Source organism: Pleurodeles waltl, chromosome 4_1 (assembly GCF_031143425.1).
Source record: "Pleurodeles waltl isolate 20211129_DDA chromosome 4_1, aPleWal1.hap1.20221129, whole genome shotgun sequence".
Classification (NCBI taxonomy): Eukaryota; Metazoa; Chordata; class Amphibia; order Caudata; family Salamandridae; genus Pleurodeles; species Pleurodeles waltl.
Window position 1 is genome coordinate 774,428,471 of NC_090442.1, and position 20,025 is coordinate 774,448,495.

General features: G+C 43.5%; 1 protein-coding gene across 2 annotated transcripts in view; it reads left to right on the top strand.

Moving 5' to 3' along the window:
- The window catches only part of LOC138288155 (protein tyrosine phosphatase domain-containing protein 1-like), a 111,968-nt gene that overhangs the window by 64,775 nt on the left and 27,168 nt on the right, over positions 1-20,025 (top strand). For both annotated transcript variants that reach the window (XM_069229453.1, XM_069229454.1), the window contains 5 exons: positions 6,278-6,496; positions 9,094-9,228; positions 10,061-10,162; positions 12,387-12,467; positions 13,389-13,499. In XM_069229453.1, the coding sequence (XP_069085554.1) occupies positions 6,278-6,496; positions 9,094-9,228; positions 10,061-10,162; positions 12,387-12,467; positions 13,389-13,499 (648 nt within the window). The remainder of the gene's footprint in view (positions 1-6,277; positions 6,497-9,093; positions 9,229-10,060; positions 10,163-12,386; positions 12,468-13,388; positions 13,500-20,025) is intronic.

Genomic DNA, 20,025 nt, shown 5'->3' on the forward strand with positions numbered 1-20,025 from the left:
CTAAAATAGCTTCATGTTCTTTAGTTTATATTGCACATTTGAGTATTGAGCAAACATTCACACATAGCTCGACATATCGAAAGATAAAAAACTAGCAAAGATATATATACCAAGCACAATTTGACTGCCAACACAAGGGGTAGTTTTCTCAATTCTACCCCTGTACCATGAATGGTAGAGCCAGACACAGCGCTGTGTTGCTGAATGTAGTGTTTGAGTTCACAGTCAGTAGCATTACTACAGCATTGCCAGAGAGTGTGAAAACAGAGAGAAATAATGGTGAGAAAGGAGAAGAGGGGGCTATATACAGAGAAGGAGACAGAAGTTTTGAACATTGAAAGTGAACAGTGAGAGAAGAGGAAAGCATATGAGGATCTGCCAGCTGAGAGAGAAAAAGAACAGATGGAAAAAAAGAGAAAAGATCATCACAGAAGAAGGTGGGTCAGACAAAGGAGCAAAAACAAATATAGAAAGATTCTGACGATGATTCAGAGAAGGGCAAAAAGAGAATGATGGACAAATTCAGCCAAAGGTCCAACATTGAACATTTGTCTGACAGGTTACAGTGTGGCACTTGACGATCTTGGGATTAATGATCACCGGTAATGTTATTTTAGGCATTTCTAATTCTGTACTTCATTCTCCATTAACTGGGAAAGGTGAAATAAAACCTTTGCAGAAACAGAGGATACACTAAAAGGAAATTCCTCTGTTCATAGGCTATACCTTCCTACTATCCGTCCCAGATTCAGATCTTTAAGTCCTTTTGCCTCAGGCCCTGGAGCACTGCATAGGGTGAAGGAATGATAGCTACACCTAGAGGTGGATGAGTCAACAAATTAACAGGGCGAGCTGAACCAGACCTGAGCCAAGGGCCCGGCTTGGCTCGTAAAGGCTGTGCACATGCTGAGCCCTGTAATTTTGTCATTTAAATCATGCAACAAACATCACATAAAATGATAAAGTCTCATCATAATACCAAAGTGTATTTCTTTAACAAGTGGAAGTTTTCACAAAAATACATTATATAATAGCATTCCACTGAGAAGTACTTATTAAAAGTGATAGTTTGTAAATATGAACTTAGAACCACTCCTGCCCCAGCCCCACTCTGGCGACAGTGCCATTAGTGAACTAAGAGGGAAGACTGTTGTCATGTGAACCCCATATGTGGCCCAGATTGTTATGGAAAGCAACATCATAATCAGCGCCACTGGAATTATGCAATTGCTGCATTTTCCACATAACCCATCATCTTCTGCATAACCTTCAGACTTTAACAAACAAAATGTTGTTTTTAGTTCAAATGGTTCAAAAGTTACTAAAACTGCATGACGTGTAGTGGCGCAGTCGAAGGCACTTTGCAAAGGTTGACTGCTGACCATTTTGCTGCTTATTGCTATATTTGGGTACTAAACTGGTACAAATGAGGTACACCCTATGCCCAGAGATTGCTAATAAGTGAAAACAATCCCAAAATAATGAAGTAGTACTATAAATGTGCCACGTTACACCAGCTAATTTGGCTTTCCTTGCTGCATAATTTAGTTAACCCTGCTGCATAATCTGGCCCTCCCTGGCTGCATAATTACAGTTACCCTCTTAATAGTATATTAAACTAAACACAATAGGTATAACATTTCTTGCCTAACATCACACAATGTGGTTAAAGGGACTCTGCGAAAAATCAAGTTTTTCCGGTTTTAGTTTGTACAAATTAGCCTCGAAATAGTCATCCATTTGTCTCTCCTTATTGCCTCAGATGGTAATGCTTTGTCCCTACCTCTCCGCTTTGTGCATGAACTTGTATGAAAGCTTGCTCGTTATGGGCTCGAGGTTCCAATGAGACCTCGAGCTGAGCAGGAGCCTGGCTTCAAGCTCGAGTCTGGCTCGAGATATCGTTGGCTTGCCCACCTCTAGCTTCGTCGTTGACAGGACCAGCTTCACTGCTGGTGGCAGCCAGCATGACAGTCTTAGTTCGCACTACCCCCTATCCCTAAAAGACTAACTTCCCCACAGATTCCTTTAACACCACCCTGCAATGGTGTCCCTCATCTTTACATAGACCCTCTAACATGTGTTTCATTTATTTTATAACACTACTCATCACAAGTATATAGGGCAGGATGTTGATGTCCATTACACTGCACACATATGATACAGGGACAATGACTCATATGAGTGTATAAGTCAATGTATAGAAAAAGTTTCTTAAGAAAGTGATGGCTACAAGGTGTAGGAGTCACAAGTCATTTATTCTGGCAGGCATTATATGTTCAGTGTGCCTGGTCTGGAGAAATACAAACTCGGGCTTTAAAGCATAACCTAGTGGTTGAGGCTGTTTTTTACTAATCAGTATTTATTATTATCCTAAAGAACCCTATTTAGAAACCTTAGAATAACGAAAGATTGGGAAGAAACAACTGCAAGTAACAAAAGGAACTACGTGACAACAGCAGCCATCTACATTGAAAAATACATTTGTTTCATCTGTATTTTACAGCTTGTACTTTGCAGGAGGTACATTTTCCCACTGTGCTACTTAGAGTCTTAACTGATCTACATAGACCCTGAAGTCTATGGAAGATATATTAAAATGGAAGACCATCCCCAAAGGCCTCCTCTCCCTCCCCCCAGTGCTTGGTCTCTGGTGCGATATTAGAGCCCCTGGATAAAAACAGAATGCCCTGCCCTAGGCTGAGGCAGGAGGAAGCCCACCACATGCTGAGACTTGCCCATTGTCATTCTGTATGTGACAATCAGCCAGCAGAAAGAATGACAATGGGCAGTTTGCAGGGGCGGCTCCTCCGTTTGGGCGGAGGAGTGTCGCCACCCCCTGCCAGCAGTGGCAGCTGCAAAACATTTGAAAGAAAACGATAATAAACTAGGTTTATTATCGTTTTCTTTGAAAGGGGCGGGGGTGACGTGCACTGAGGGGGAGTGCATAGCACTCCCCTTCACTGTGCATGTAAGTTTGGCTGGCCGTCTCGGCCTGGCCAAACACACATGCGCTGTAGGCTCTCTCCAGCCCAGCAACACAGTTGCCGGGCTGGAGAGAGCCTGCACAGGCTCACAGTCTGCCTGGGAGCGTCCTGGCTGGGCACTCCCAGCCAATCCTGATGCTGCTCTGAGCAGCGTCAGGTTTGGCGCAGAGCAGGCTGGGAGCCTGTGGCTGCAGAGGCAGAGGAGCATTGAGGGACAGAGGAACAGCGGAGGAGGTAAGTGTTTTAAAAAAAAATAATTTAATATTTATTCCCTCCGGCCTCCCCCACCTCCCATTCCTCCCCGCCCCACCCCCTCTGCGACCCGCAAGCTGCTACTGGCAGTTTAATCGTCAGTGTGAGGTCGGTGAGGGGCTGCTGTTGTGCTGAGAGAAAGAGTGCGAGTAGACTAACAGAGTGTTCTTCAGAACTCAAAGATTTCTGCAGCGGAGTAGCACAGCTTGCTGCAATCCCCCTGAATTATAGAAAAAAGGCATCCATAACAGGGATCATCATGGACAATGGAAGTGATGCCCAAATAACGGACGGTCTGTGAAATTTACGGATCCGTGATCACCCTAAGTCGGGAGCTATAGGGCCAGAGGCCCCTAAGTCTGTGCACAGTGCACGTTACATGACTGCTGCTGATGGGACCCCTGGAGCTCAGGTGGGCTCTCCGCACTACGAGGGCTGTGGGGGATATTGTTATGCCACTGGTGAAAACCCCGATTAATAGAGGCACAGGAGTAAAGGGCAGGCAAATAGTGGAATAACAGAAGCATAATAACTCGCGGTTGTGGCAAATGTGAATACTAATTTGGGGAATGCTGACTTTGACACGTGAGACAGTGCATGGTTAATTTAAGGACAGTATGATAATTGGGTGACATGAGGTTTGTGAATGACCGATTCATACGGAATGAGTTATTTGCCATGTTTGGCTAATTCTAATCGGTCAGGCAGGTAGGTAATGGGTATGTATTAATTGGAAGCAAGAAGTGAATATAAAATAAGATGTGTGCGAAACTCATGTAGGTTACTTTTGCCTGATAATGAAATTGTTACTCCTAATAGCACATTGGCTGCAAATGTTTACAGCAAATTCCACGTAATTATGCAAAGTGGAATAATTCCATACTTTTGGTAGTATCCTCTAACAAGAGTAGTCCAAAATTCCCCAAATTAAATTAATTTCTCCGATGTATTTCACACAAGCCTGTAAAACTTTCAATTTTTGAGTGTTGAAAGTTGCTTAACAGACATTGCATAAAACTTGTTTTCCCATTGGTAAGGAAATGCAGTGATTGATTCAGAGGCAATACATAGTAGGCACATATGATGAACAGAGATTTGATAAATCTTCCTCAGGGATTCATTGGGTCATCAATAAAGGCAGGTCACTCAATGGAACAGATTAGTAAGTACTCCTAACTAAAAGTGTCTAGTGGTAAGTAGGAATGTGTGGAAATGGTGATGACCTGCTTTGGTTACTAGAGACATTGATTATAGCATGAGTATTCATAAACATTTTCCCAGAAGTCTAAAAGTTTGGTTTATGGTGTGACCGAGGGCTGCAGGCTGGCTGGGGGCAAGCGGGGTAAGGTGGCATTGTGGAAGCGAAGCATGTACATCTAATAGCTGAATTGCACAATGTGAAACCAGAAAACCTGGGATCAATCCCTGTTTCCCACTTCATCACATTGTGTGATCCTAGACGATTATTTTATATCACTTTGCCTCCTTTTTCTTATCACATATAAGTGGACCTCAAATACACAACTTGAGGGTGTGCACTGTTCAAAATCTTCTCTTGTGTTTTCAATTTAATAATCTTTAAAGTTTCCCATGCATAGTATCAACCAAAGATGGTGCACATAACAACTGACGTGCATCTTAGTTCACTGTTCGCATTGTTGGTGGAACCATGATTGTTTCTGAATTCCTTTTTGAAACTTATCACTTTAAAAAATACTTCTCAATGCATTGATATAATCTGATGTACTAAAATGAATGGATATATAGTAAATACCAGTGTCTCATAACATAAAAACCTGTGTCACTGAACTAGGCTGTAGGTTGTAAAGAGCTTGGGAGTCTGGTGGGATCATAAACTCACTATGAGCCAGCAGATTAACAAGCTAGCAGTCACTAGCTTTGGCATAATGAAATGGCTCAAGAAGATTGTTTACTGTGTTCCCACCTCGGCTCAGAGAACTGTAGTCCAGGCCTTAGTTATCTCTAGGCTGGATTATGGGAACATATTATATCTGGGGGTGGAAAAATCACTACTTAAACAACTTCAGATTGTGCAAAATGCTGCTGCACATCTTTTGCTTCCCCCACCACCACTTTTCCTCTACAGCCAGTCTAGTAAGGATCCTCCTCTGGTGACCCATTGAGAGGTGTGCGCAATTTAAGGGGTTGTGCTATATATCAAACGCAGACCCCACTATCTTAGATCCTTCGTGTCTCGATATTCCCCTGAATGCCCATTGGGGTCCCGCCATTCGAGGCTGGCCGTAATTCCTAGAATTAGAAAATCCTGCCAAGAAATTCATGCATTTTCTTATCTTGGAGCAAGACTTTGGAATTACCTGCCTGCAACATTGAAAGAATGTGATTTACTTCCTGCATTTCGGAAACTTTTAAAAACTTGGCTGTTTTAATCATCTGTTTCTTTTAAATAGGCTCCCTTTTTAGCAGTTACTCTGGAGGGACCCATTCCGCAATTGAGGTAGTACTGGGAAACCTTTTTAGGTAGCCATGCGCCTTAGAAAATATGCATAATAATAATAATTCCTTTACTCAGTTCCCATATGCTCAAAAGGATATGAGCAGTGCCCTTATAATGCTATCCAACCTATAGCAGGCTCTGGCTAAAACCAGGGGAGTAAGCCTTATGTTTTGTCTGTTATTAAGTGGCTTCTCGGGCTATAATCTCAGCTCAACTAAGTGTAGCTAAACATATGAAAGGACCAGCTCTGCAAAGTGACATCAGACGTTGGAGGTCTCAGTACTTTTGTATAAGCGAAAGGTACAGTACACTTTGCCGGAGAACTTCCATTCTATTTTGTGGTTTCACATGGCTGCATATTCAGGTAGTCAGTTGGTGTGTCCACCCCATATTTCAGTCCTATGTGATGAGAAAACCAAGAAAAGAGAGCCTTCCAGTGGTCCCCTAGGATGGAGCCAAAATTGGCTAAGAGAAGTCATGGCTGAGGTATCACAGGAAGACTTTTATGTTTTTCTTGTGTTATTTATTAATTATGTATTATTAATTATTGTATTTTTTACAGTTGCAAGATACAGGTAGTCAACTTCGAGATCTCAGTGGGCGTTTTGGGTCAGGACCAATGAGTTTTGGGCCTGCCGTTTCAGAGGTGGGAACAGCAGATCCATCATTGCCCAGGAGACCGGGCCAGACCTGCGCTGCACTGAGACTAGATGAAGATCGAGTGACAGACCAGGGATTGGTGGACTTACACAGCGGGAATTTAACATCTGAAGTCCTAAAGGTGAGGCTGTTCCTTGAAGAGCCATGGCTGTTTTTTGCTTTATTTTGATGATGGGGCCTGGCAAGACCAAAAAAGTAAAACCAATGATGATGTTTTTTTAAAAAGAGACAGGACCACTGTACTCTAAAGGTTTGCTAGATGTATTTCTTTACATTGGCAAGGACTCGCTGCAATTTACTCTAATTTGAATTCTAAGGCTCATATTCATCAGGGATTTGCGCCACCCTTATGCGTCACAAGGGCACGGCAAAACCTAAATGAGATTTACCAGGCTATGCAAGGCCACCTTGCGTGGCCCTGTGTTACTTGATAAATCTATAGTAACACAAAGCAGTGCAAATAATTTCCTTGTGTTACTCTGCCCCAGGGAGGTACGCTACGGGAGGAGTGTGGGTGTCCCCATGCATCCACCTATGTATTCTGACATATGCCCAGATTTACCAACACTGGTAGACCTAGGATTGTGTCAGAATTGCACGCCTCCCCACCAAAGGCACAACAAGGAGGAATATTTTTATTTCTCCTTGTTGTTGCCTCGTTCTAAGTGTGCTGCATTGTGCAGCCTGAGTAGAAAGAGGAAAATACCTTTGAGGATTGTTTTTGTGCAGGAGGTGGCCCTTCCTGTACAAAAACCATCCTACCTACAAAGCAGTGACCCTTACACCATGGTGCAAGCGTGCCTGTATTGGCGCTCGGCATCAGGTTGTGTGCCAGCACAGGCAGGGAGCAGGAATGTGCCGTATTATGATAAAAACAGCACATTTCTGCCCTCTTCCTGTCACACAGAGCAGCAGGGTGGCTTGCTGCATTGCGTTAAATGAAATATTGAGAAATATGAGCCTTAGTTTGTATTGGCCATCCCATGTGCCTGGGACCCTCATCAGTTAGCCCCTGTTGCGTGGACATCCCTAACCTAAAGTGGGGCCCAGCTCGTCTCTCAGTCATTGTGCTGTACTGCATATCCTTCTGCCAATGTGCTGCCATATTCATCCGTAAACCATGATGATATTTTGCCAATCTCCAACCAAAGCTTTGCAGTGTTTATTTGCAGCCAAAGTTCTTATGCAATATTCATAGTTTAGGTTATACCACGTATCCCTAGCCAAGGAGCCACCAAGTTGCCCTACCCCCGGTGCTGCTAATCTCACCCCCGCTAAGGTGTGATCATGCTCATCACCAGGTAGTGAGCTGCTATATTCATGCCATAGCCATGGTGATCTTTTCCTCATATCAAGCAATGGTGCTTTTATGCTTGTCTAACATCTAAGTTGCTCCCATGCAGTCAATCAGGTAAGGTTCTGCCATGTTAACTTCCAGGGATGGATGAGCATTGCTCATCCCCAACCAATGTGAAACTGAGCTCTTCTCCACGCATAATGCTGACCTGCTTATATCTTGGCTAAGGTGCTATGATGCTTATCCTAAGTCAAAGTGCTATTTTCTTCATTGTAATGTTGTAAATAAAATATAATTAAGGGTCAGAAACCCCTCGTTATTTATGGACCCGATCGACTGGAATCTTTTCGCCCACTAACTTTAGTCTCCATGTTAAGAATGTCTGGTTCTATGGGTGCACTATATTCATTCTCTGTAGGCCAGATACAGCTACCCTTTTGGGAAAGATGGCCTTCGGTTCTATGCATATTATGAGCTTTTCCCTGTTGGTACAAAGCTTTGGTCTCAAATGGCAGAATGGACCTTTCTGTAGTGAGACCATTATTTTTTCTATCCTTTTGAAAGACCAGCTGTATAGAGTATCTGGATGTTGGCAGATTCCACTCACTGTCATACCCTGCTGGGTGACAATGGTTTGTGGAGTGATCAGATGTCATGCTTCGTGTTGACGTGCCTGACCTAGTTGATTAGTGGGATACATCATATTGCTGTGTTTCTGATTGATCATTGCAGTGCCGTGAGGATTCTGAGTTAGCCAGTATAAGGTTGCCTCTGTGATTAATTGAAGAATCAGTCTATGGTCCTGAGTAAGAGTGGCCCAGAGAAGGGCAATATTTATCGCATATAAACCCAATTCGACTCCTCAGGGGTCAGAATTCATTTTGGTGCTATAAATAACTTACCACACCAAAATCTTCATGTTCCAGTATTTCTGGGCATTTTCCCCTGTTATATTCTAACATGTTTGACCTGCCAAAATGTAACCGGATATGCAAAGTTTATTCCGCCCAGTGGGTAATGGATGAGGTTACAATTGCATTATTTATATATCTATTCCCTATACAACCAAGGTTTTGCACAGAGATGGGCAATGATGCGCCACTCCTCATGAGAGCCTGTAACTTCCTCTTCCAAGTCTCTTGCTAATTTTGCTTAAGGCCAAATTTAGATGTTTACTAATTTTGAATGCAGTGTTGTCACCTGAAGAGCAAGAATTAAAGATAACAGGAGACATCAAATATCCTCCTGCTCTGGAAGAAAATAAGCCACTGAGGCTCAACTTCTACCCAAATAGCATATTCTATAAATCATTAATGATATACATTGTCTGTCCGTATTGTGTTTTCCAACTTTGTACCAGTTATGCATTTTGTTGGGGTTCATAGTAGAAAATCAATGACGGTAACATATCTGTGCACCAGACTGAACGATCCACCTGCCAGTCAGCGAAACAATCCACAGGCAGGACACCAGCTCACATAACACTGATTGCCTTGGCACTGACGGAGCAAGAGTCTCTAGATCCCAGCCAGGAGAAGAAAGTCCATGAGCTACAGGTAATGGGGACGACCAAGTTTGGGGGTGAAATACCTGTTGGCTTTGTGCCTGTGTGTGCATGCATTTGGGCTTGTCGGTTTGTGGATACTCCACTATAAACGATACTTGAAGGTTTGCTATGTTAGATAATCTAAGTACCAGGTGTGATGTCACTACCCTCACTAAACATGCTTTTGAGTTGTTTACAGTGGTCCAAATAAGTAGGTATCACATACGTGGCATACGTTTTACCACAAAGCCTCGGCATAGACGTCATATTAGTGAAATGATTGACAGTTTTCAATCCAGTCGTTTTGTTGCTGAATCATGGATGTGCTTGAACATTCTGAAGTTAAATGACAACAAGAGAGAAATCATGCCCCGTTTCGAAACTTCTTCTCTAGGTCAATGTTAACACACTGTTTCCTACTGCAGTTAATTTATTAATATGTTTCCTGCTCACTGGTTAAATTACTCCTGAGAGACGTGGGACGTGTGGAATTTGCTAATCAGTACTGTGCTTAAGGGACCAGTACTCGAGTAGATGAAGTTCTTGCATAGGAGTTTGGTTGGTTTCTCTCACTGGTGCCCCTCCATGTCCTGTAGCTTGTAAGGGGGAACCCACGTTTCTATACCAAGAAAAATATGAGGTGGATCTCTATCTCTCACATGGTTACCTTTTTTCTGTTTCTGGTTCTATATATATATTTTTCTGAAATTGTAAACAAAATCTTAAATGCGTGTGTGTTTCTGCCTTAGGACTCACAGGAAGGAATATTTTGCATTTGGCCTGTTGTTCTATTCAGTTTCACCAGCTGTTGGCCCCATATGTGTTTTCTCTTTCTTATGCAGTTGCTACTGAATAAGGAGGAGGCAGCCTGGGGGCGGCTATCTGCTGAGACTAGTCCTAGGATCCTTAGCGCTATCCTTTGGCAGTGGTTGGATCATCTAAAGGTCAGTAACCATATTTCTGCTGTGGAATAATCTTTGGAATAGCTCATCTCAACAGAAAGTAGTAGTACTGCTGCCTTAAAGACAACCCGCGTGATTGTATTTGGAGTACAAATGTAGCCCTGCGTAATAGAGGTGTGGTGTCAGACTGAGGTATGACTCGGTGTCAGTGTGTAACAGTTTGTTCTATTAAAGGTAAGTTATGTGGCAACTTTTTAGGAGACAGCCTTATGTTCCTTTGTTATGGCAATGGCACATCACTGCTCTTCCAATACTGGCTGATCATAGTCACTGTATTTTTATTCTGTCATACGCCTCATGCTTTGTGTCGAATTATCTATAGTTTGTGTTTTTAATGCATAATTGGCTCCTTACTCTTGCTTGTTAGTGTGGATTCTTGTATGAATATTTCGTTATGCTCGAGGTTCCCTCTACGTGCTCCACAGTAACGAATATCTTTGGATTGTGAACCCTGCACTTGAATTCAGGACCCCTGGGGAGGCATTGGGGAATCCATCAATAATAGCTCCTTTATGCGTGAAGTCCTTCAACATGCATGTTTGTGCTTGATCACAGTACACTTTCTGTAGTTGCATGGATTGTTCTATACCTTTTGCATACTATCTGGATCTTCGCATAGCTTGTTTTCATTTAGGTATACTTTATACTGGTTTTGGGCTTTGATTCCACTTTAGTTTTTCTCTGTAGTGGGAGCATTCCAAGCTTAGGTTTCTTTGCATTCATTTCTCCGTATCTTTTTGTTAATGCATTCATTGATTTATTTTTTTGTGCTCATACTCCTGCAAATATGCTTGTATTTGTTTGTATTGCATTTCATGTTGAATTCTGTTACACTTCTAGTTCATGAGTAAACCAGATTACCCAATCTTTTCAACTTTTGCTTGTATCCCTACGCGTCCTTGGTCTGTGGAGCATGTCTCCATGTAGACGGCCGGCGCATGCATATCTTCATAAATCCGCTTCTGCCTGGAGACCTTCATACATCCCTTTATGTGCTGGATTTCCCCTCTGTGAAGTGGTTCTTTTTTACCTGAATTCCTACATGCTTATTATTTCTGCCAGGAAATCTCCACGCCTCTAATGTATGCCTAAATATCCTGCTAGCCTCCATAGTTTGCCCTTAATAGCTGGGTTCATTCACAGTTTATTTATTGTGCTTGGAATCCTCTTTTCCCTAGTTTCTCCTTTGTGCCTGCATTCCCTCACGCCTTTTGTCTGTTATTGGCTCTTGCATATTTTATCTTTGTGTTTAAATTTGTCCGTGCCTGCCATTTGTGTTTGGAAGCCTCCTTAATATTCCAAGCTTTTGTTTTAGGCTGGCTCCTTGCATTTTACTACTTTGTCCTTTAGTACATCCACACTTGCTTTAACTTCAGTGTGACCCAGTTGTTTGCTCAGCTCAAATTGGAGTGTTCTAACAGAATGAAAAGGAGTCTGGCTTGATTACCTTTAGTCCCCACATGGCAATGATAAAAGATGAGTCAAATACACTAGTGCTCCTAATTTACACAGTAAAATGAGTCAGTAATAACCTATGACCCATCCGGTTGGGTGAATCAATGTGGGCGCTATTGTTTCCTTCAGGAATGAAGTCAAACGTTAGCCCTCCAGGTGAATGCTTAACAAATAGTAAGTAGCCTAGGGATAACTATTTCTGTAAAGAAATTATAAGACACCCAGGACCATGCTTTGAAACCTAGTCATCAAACATATACACTTAGAGTTGTCCAATGACAATTGTTAGAATCAACTTTAATAGACCAAAACGTTTCCCAAATAGGCCACTTTCCCATGGTCCAAACATGCTTATGCCCTAGTACTATTGCATTGATTTTATGATGACATGTTTCCATTCAAAGTGATGGGGTTATCGATGTACCAGGCCTAGGCAACCCATGTTTGTACAACTGACTTTGGGAGGGTAAATGCCTTCAACCTTTTTCTGTCTACAAGCCATGTCACTTAGGGTTCTGGTTTGTTGCAAATTTGGAAGGTATGTTGGGTAGGATTCCTTTGACTTTGAGGAAACCACCATTTCATCTCTGGAATCAAAGTTCCAACTGAAACTTGTCCAAGTCTTCTAAGTACCCCCGTCTTTTCGTAGAACGATAATCTAGTTTAGCAGAAGCGTAGACTTTTTGGTTTTTCCTCATTACAGCTCTTTTCTAGCATGCTGCAATCATCACTGTACTTTTTTTTTAAATAGGAGCCAGTGCTGAGCGTGGCAGACACTGTATTGTTGCTCTCCAAACCAACGGGGTGGCAGGCCCTGAGAACTCTGCAAAAAGTAAGTGCTATGCATGAACTGGGCAGAAGGCATTTTTTCTGTCCATGTGCTCTTCTTACACAATTTATACTATCGGTGGGGATGGGGTGACATCATACGATACTTGCCATATTGAATCTTAATTTGACCATAGTGAGTCTTACTAGAGGACAGAAGTGCCAAACGCTGCCCAATTAGCAGGCAGAAAATAAGAATGACTATGAAGTGAAAAATTGGTAAGCAATTGGTGGGCTCCAAGACCCTTTTTTGTGTTCAATATCTCTTACAAGTGAGAGTGCATGAGTCGCAGGCAAAACATAAAAACAGGAGAGATTAAAAGTGTCACACATTAAATCAGCTTGCCTTTTAATCCGATTTAGCAATTTACTGAGTTTTAGTAGCTCAGTGTACAATCACTTACATAAGCAATCAGGCTGTATTTTTAAAACTTATTTTTTGACTGAGACACTCCTTAGCTTTCACTCTCAGTTTTTACTAAGCTGTGTTTTTTTATGTTTCCTTATAGTTGTGTCACCAACAATAGCTGTTGATGAAGTCACTGTGGTGTTCCAGAAATGTGTTGTGGAGTCTATATCATCGCCGCCCCCATCAAAAGTTTACAAAGCGAAAAAAAATGCAATGACACTGATTAAGGGGCAACTAATGTAAAAAAAAATCCCAGAGCAAAGGGCTCATGTTTGGGTACTTTATAGTACACAATATCTATTGTATATTTTTGTCTCTCGAGACTTAGAGTGGTCGCTGTGTTTGTTGTTATATGTATCTTGTTAGGGAAGTTGGGTGAAACCAATTGTAACCTCCCAGAGGAAATGCAACACCATAGAGCGTACAATATGTGTGCTTGCTTACCGACTGATTCATTGTGTCCTACCCATTATGGCATGGCACTATTACTGCTAACATGTAACTTTTGTATCTCAGTCTCAGGCTGAAACAATCATCTGTATCCTGGAGTGCATCAGTAAACTGACCGACCTGACTGCTGATGTGGAAGATGCCATATTCTTGCGATTAATCAGGGCCTGTACTCAGGTGAGTGTTATGCACATGGAGTGAGATGCCATAAGGGAATGCACTAGCAAAGAAAATAGAAGGTATGCACCAATGCATAAATCCAACAGTGTTAGGTGGTTGGGTGCTGGACATGTTCAATATAAAGGGCAACTGATATCTAAAGATCTAAGGTGAGAGAGTTCTAGATATGGGTTGTGTGTTTGAGCGTGTTGGGATGAGACGTTGATGACTGGATATTTTATATATTTGTAAATAGCCTATAAAATAAAACCACTGACAGTAGTAACGGTTCTTAAGCATGAAATAAACCGGGCAACATGCATATCACTATCACTCCTAGTCACAGGTCACCACCTCAAGGGGCTCAGGTCGCACTTCACATCTTGGGTGGGAGGGGATCAACGCTGCTAACTGCTCCATAGATTTCAGCAGGTGAATTTATCAATATCATCCCCAGTCCCATATGCATTTTTATTTGCAATCTTTTACATATATTGAAATATGCAGCATTGTTGACTACCTGCTGGGCTCCGAAGATTAGATGTTTGTGGGTAAATTTTCCTTTAAGCCTAAAGACAAAGGTATAAGGATGCCCCTAAGAAGGATGGATCCTGGCATGACATGTGCTGTGCATAAGGAATATGGTGGGGGGCGTTGCTTGACTGGGACTGGAGTAGGACGCTGCTTGTCTAAGCTCTGGGTTCCCTTGGGCCTCATAGTTTCTTGTCGTCTGACTATGTGGCTCCACATATGCCCAGCTGCACTGTGCTGACCACCCCATGGGACAGGCCCTGCTGAGGACCAACTATCGGCTCCGAACACCTACTGTGGAAGATGCACCGGTTTCCTTGTCCTCACAACAGGACTGCAGCACCATTTTCTACCTATAGGGTGGTGCTGAGGGTGAGGGACCTGAGGGGACGGAGCAGAGCACTTTGTGAGACGCAACACAATGCAGGATAGCAAATGCAAGCTCCCCCCACCTCATACTGGTGTTGATGACTGCAGGGGCACTTCAGCTTCCTGGTCCTCTCCCAGAGGCCTGCTACACTGGCCCTATACAGCTGAACCCAGCGGGCGCTTTCCTGCTGCCCCCTGCACTCCTTCTGCAGGACACAACATTGGTGGACTTGGCCTCTCATTGGGGAATACCCTGCACCATTGCGTGCTGCAGCCCCGGTGAGTCCCGGTGGGGACATAAAGGGGAGAGTAGCGAATGGGCTGCACATTGGAGTTGGGCCACAGTCCGTAGTTCACAGATACAAATCTGTGGACTACCCCACTGTCAGGCTGCAGGGATACCACCTGGTGTGAGGCAGACATGGAGCCACCCCCGGTAACTTTATAGTCATTCCCTCAGTGGACTGTGGAGCTGCTTGCTGATCCTGACCCTGAGACTTCTCAGGCTGTGGATCCCCTGACAATGTAACAAGGTATTGCTGTGGTACTGGAGGTAGCCTGGAGCCTGAGGTACTGTTGCAGTGACTTGCCGGCTCCTAGGCCTTGGGGATAACCTTGGTGGCAACTCCTTCTCTCCACTTCTGAGCCCAGTGGCTCAGCGTATCACAGAGAACCTGCAAGACTAGGGTAGCAAATGTTGATGGATTTGCCTTTTTGGCCTATTCTTCCAGTAGAACAGAAAGCAGAGAATGGTGAGGTCCCTGGTGGAGGCCAAACATATGCTGGGACTGCCTGATAGGTTGCTGGACAGAAACCCCTTACTCTCCCAACATGAGAGACCTGATGGATGGGGCCCTGTCTGGCAGACTGTCCATGGTCGAGGCACTGACTGCAACATGAACGTTAGAGTCCTTCATAAAAGGAAAGGAAGGTATCATCTTGCACCTACAACATGAAACAGGAATATTCACATTCTACCATCATCAATGCATGATCAGTGTGGCTCCCCAGTCTCAATTGGCCGTGTGGTAACTTTGGGGAATACAGGTTATCTAGACTTCCTTGCTCTTCATCTCGGTCCGCGGACCTGAGGACGAACTTATATTCTTTTACTCAGCTTTCACTTTTCTCTATAAACCCCCCCCCCTTCGAGAGGGCCTCTTTCCATCGAGGGTGATGTCTCTGTAGAGACTGATGGGTTTTTTCATCCGTCCACAAATGGAGTGGGCCACTATGTTGGGCTCTGTTGGACTTTTAGGTTTTGGCATGTCTAGTTTCCTCCTGTTCAGTCTCCTAGTTTTGCACATTTCTGTGAAAGGTTCTCCCAAGCTCCTGCGCTGGCTCCTTCCCGCACAGCCCCTATGCAACCCAGTAGATAAGGCTGCTACCAAAGAGGCATCAATGAATATTGCACACTTAATGCCCTACCAGACAACCCCGTATGCTCTGGGATGGTTTGAAGGCACCCATATGGGCAGTCATCTTCTCCATCTCTATAGCTAGGGCTTGAGAGGTGCACCTACTGGAAGCTAATCTCACTGAGGAGATCTGCTCATTGGGACATACAGATAAACAACACCCCATGGCATGTGCCAAATGGTAATAGGGTGTGCTGCGAGGCCAGCTGCAATCACACTGAATCAATAATACTGAGTGATCCCTCAAAGTTCTTAAACACAATTAGTACAATGTAGGTGATAAGGTAGGCATGTCATTGGACCGTAGATTGAGACTCCAATACGCTTGCACCCATATCTTTAAAATCCATTTGCAGGATTTAGGCTGGGCCATTCACAAGTCAGACAAACAAAAGGCCTTCCACGCCTTCTACCAAAACCGTTACGCTATCAATAGTAAAGACCAACCCCCTATCGACTCTTACCTCCTGGACTGCAATTGGCCACCCGTAGACTCTCAGTCTGCCTACAACATGGAAGCACCGTTCACTGCAGTGGAGCTCTGAAGGGCTTTTAGGGAGCTATCTGTAAGAAAACCCCGGGACAGACAGCCTGCTGTCTAATTTTTATAATTTCTTCTTCCCTCAGTTTAAAAAAACATCTACTCGAGCTATACAACTCTTTCAGTCCCATCATTGGCCTTACGGCAACTATGGCTGCTGCTGAGATCACTCTAATTCTAGAGCCTGGCAAGGATCATACCCTCTGCTCAGCCTATGGACCGATAGCCTTGTTAAATACCGATGCCAAAATCTCCACCAAAATGCTTGTAAACTAATTTGATTCCCTCTTGCTTGGTCTTATAAGTCCTGACCAAGTTGGTTTTATCAAGCATAGGCAGGGTTCTGATAACATCAGACGTCTTGCCCACTTAGTGGGAAAGACCTACAACATTTCTGCCTTCCTCTTCTCCCAAGACGCTGAGAAGGCATTTGATAGGGTGAGCTGCACCTTATGCGTGGTTCTCTATTACATTGGCCTGGGTCCCAACATGCTTAGTAAAATCATGGTCTTATACACAGTGCCTACTGCAATTATCTGAGTGAGTGGTTGGATTTCACAACCCTTCACACTCCACCGGGCACCCGTCAGGGATGTCCCTTATCCCCCTAACTATTCATCCTAGTAGAACCTATGGTTATCCACTTAGGGCAGGCCTAAAACCATTGCTGGAATTCATTTTGGGGGGCAAGGATATAAAGTCCTCCTCTTTACTGATGATGTACTGCTTACCTTGATGGAGCTAGAGTTATCCCTCCCCGTGGTAGTCCAAAGCATTTGAAGCAGCGTTGGTATGCAAGATAAACATGGCCAAATCACAAGTCCTTACCCTAACTGTCCTGCAGCAAGTGGTCCCGTACCTACAAGAGTTAGCCCCTTTCCAATGGGCGTCTCACTCCATCCAATATCCTGGCCTTATCATCACCAGCACTCTTCAGACATGGACGCAGGCCAACTGGCTGCGCCACCACAAAGCCATCCTGAAAGATATTAGGTGCTGGAAACCCCTCAACATTTCATGGCTGGGACGTATAAATGTTGTAAAGATGAAAATTCTCCCCAGACTGCTTTATCTGTTACAGTCACTTCCCACCCCCATCCCCCGGAGAGGATTTTGCGCACATGCAAAGGGTTCTCCGCTCCTTTATTTGGAAAAGGAAACAACGGTGAATCTAAAATGCCCTGCTCCTGCTCCCGAGGGACCGCAGGGGTCTTGGGTGCCAAAACCTCCTAGATTACTACTGAGCGGCTCACTTGTGCTGCATCTCAGAGTAGGTGGTCAGAGACAGCGAAAAGCACTGGTTTCACATGGACCGAGCAGTGGCCTGTAGACCATTGGGGGACCTAGTCTGGCTTCCGAAACAGCATTGTCCCTGTAGCGCATAAATAGTTGTGCCAACCTGGATGGTCCTGGAAATATTGGATAGACTTGTAGTTTTTGGAGAAGCCTGACCACATTCCCCTCTCCGAATATCCCTATTGCATGTAACCCTGATTTCACACCCGCTCCCCCTCAGTGCTCTTTCCTGGGTTAGTAGAGGGGCAACTCATTGAGTCCTCTGCTCAGTAGCTAGACCTTTCAGGGCTGGGACAGCTCCTCAAGGTAGCCATGCGCTTTATAAATTGCCTCTTGTTATTCTTAAGATTGTACGATTCTGCAAGACCTTTTCCGGGAACAAACAACGAAACCTTTTGAGCAATGTAAATCAGACTTTAATATCTGCGACTCGCTGAAACACCAATACTTCAAGCAGCACTGGGCATTACTTTCCCCCAGTGCCGGAGGGGTCATGGACCTTCACACCCTTTGAAACTTTGGTTCAAAACTTTGAAGGTTCCAGAGGCCTTATTTCTACAATGTATAGTATCTTGCAATAGTCTCACTTGCTCCATAGCCACCCATATTAAACAAAATGAGAACCTGATCGTATTCAGTGAACAAGAGGTGTAATGTTCCTGGGGTTTATGCCAACTTGGATGAGGCCTGATATATGTGTTCTGCTTGGGTCAACATATTTGAGTGGATCTCCCCTGACATCCACAGTACATAAGGAGTAAAATGAGGATCGGTTGTTCCCTTGAGACTAGTATGTCAATGCCAAAATGGACATTTCAGGTTAAGATTCGTTATGCAGGGGTTCCTTGATTAATTTCTATTTTCTTATTTGTATTTAGGATATCAACACACATGGTGAAACACTAAAAATGCCAATATGTGTTTTTCCCCTGTGGCAGGCACGCCTGGGGCTTTTTGGAGGCTGATATAATCTTTAGGGTACAAACATAGAAATAGGGAAACAAAATATCACATGAACAGAACAAATGACAGAAGAAATAATTTAAAGTAAAACACAACGTGATCTGATGATTTAACCATAACACATATTTGTATATAACCAAAAATAATAGACAATGTGACAAACAGGACCATACAACAGATAATATATAGGAGAAAGAGAGAGACCTTACAACAATTAGATATTTTGCAAACGTAATATATTTGTTACAAATTAACTCATAAGATACATATCATTCAAACTTATTTCATCATAGTTCGTCTTAGAGTGCTGAAGATGGGAATATATCATTCGCAAAGTAATTTTGCTAACCCACTGATAGTGGTGGGAAGATTAAACATCAAAGGTGAAGCCATGCGTGAGATACAGTAACCCCCAAAGAGATCAGAAGGTAGAAGGATAAAGGGGAGGCAGAATAATTTCTAGAAAAAAGGCCTAGGAATACAGGTAGGAAAGTGAAATTCAGAGCTTACCCTTAGCTGGTTATAGGTGAAGTCTTCAGTCTATGTTCAGTTATCTCAGCCTGCATGAGATAAAATTCTCAAGATCTGGTGGTGCGTGCACCCGGGCATGCATCCTACCGGGGTATGCATACTACCTGAGAAGTGCGCTCGCTGGTAATCATCCAGGAGTATAGTTATAACCCTGAGAGGGAGTAGTACATGCAGCGCTGAAGTTCCAAAAATATTGCAACCCCAGTCTAACACAGAATTGGCACAAGAAAATATGTGTAGAATGTTGATAGTAATCGAGGAAGTGTGAAGGGCAGGTAGATCAACAAAATAATGTTTACATTGCTATAGGTTTAACTAAAAAAACTGCTACTCTTCATTCTCCACTACCAAAAGCATCACCATTGACTGGCATGGCCGGAATGAGGAAACAAAACCATCCCCACTACCTTCCTCTCCTTGCGTAATCTCTCTTTCCATCCATCCATTTTCCCTCTGTTCTCCCTCTTAGATCACATTTTCTCCACCTTCCCTCCTCTCTTTCTCTCTCTCTTGAACCTCCCATGCCTGCTGCAACTAACCTCTGGAACTTGGGGACAGAAACAGAGGCACCAAGAGTGGTCTTGGGCTTTCAGGCCTGCCCTCCAAGGGCTTCAGAAAACCAGGGAACTGCCCAGTGGAATAAAAGGCCTGTCTGGCCCTGTCGACTGCTGATACTAGAGAAGTGGATGCATGGGCTCGGGACTGGCAAGCAGTTGTTGAGCAACATGCCTCTGGCCCTAAGCAGCACAGAAACCTTTCTATTGACATGCAGGACCTTAAATAAAAAAACAAAAATAAAACTGTCAACTGATGCCTTTACTTTGACTTTATTTCGGTAAGTAAAAACATACCATACAAAAATACAATACACATCATTTTTTAAAAAAGGCAACTG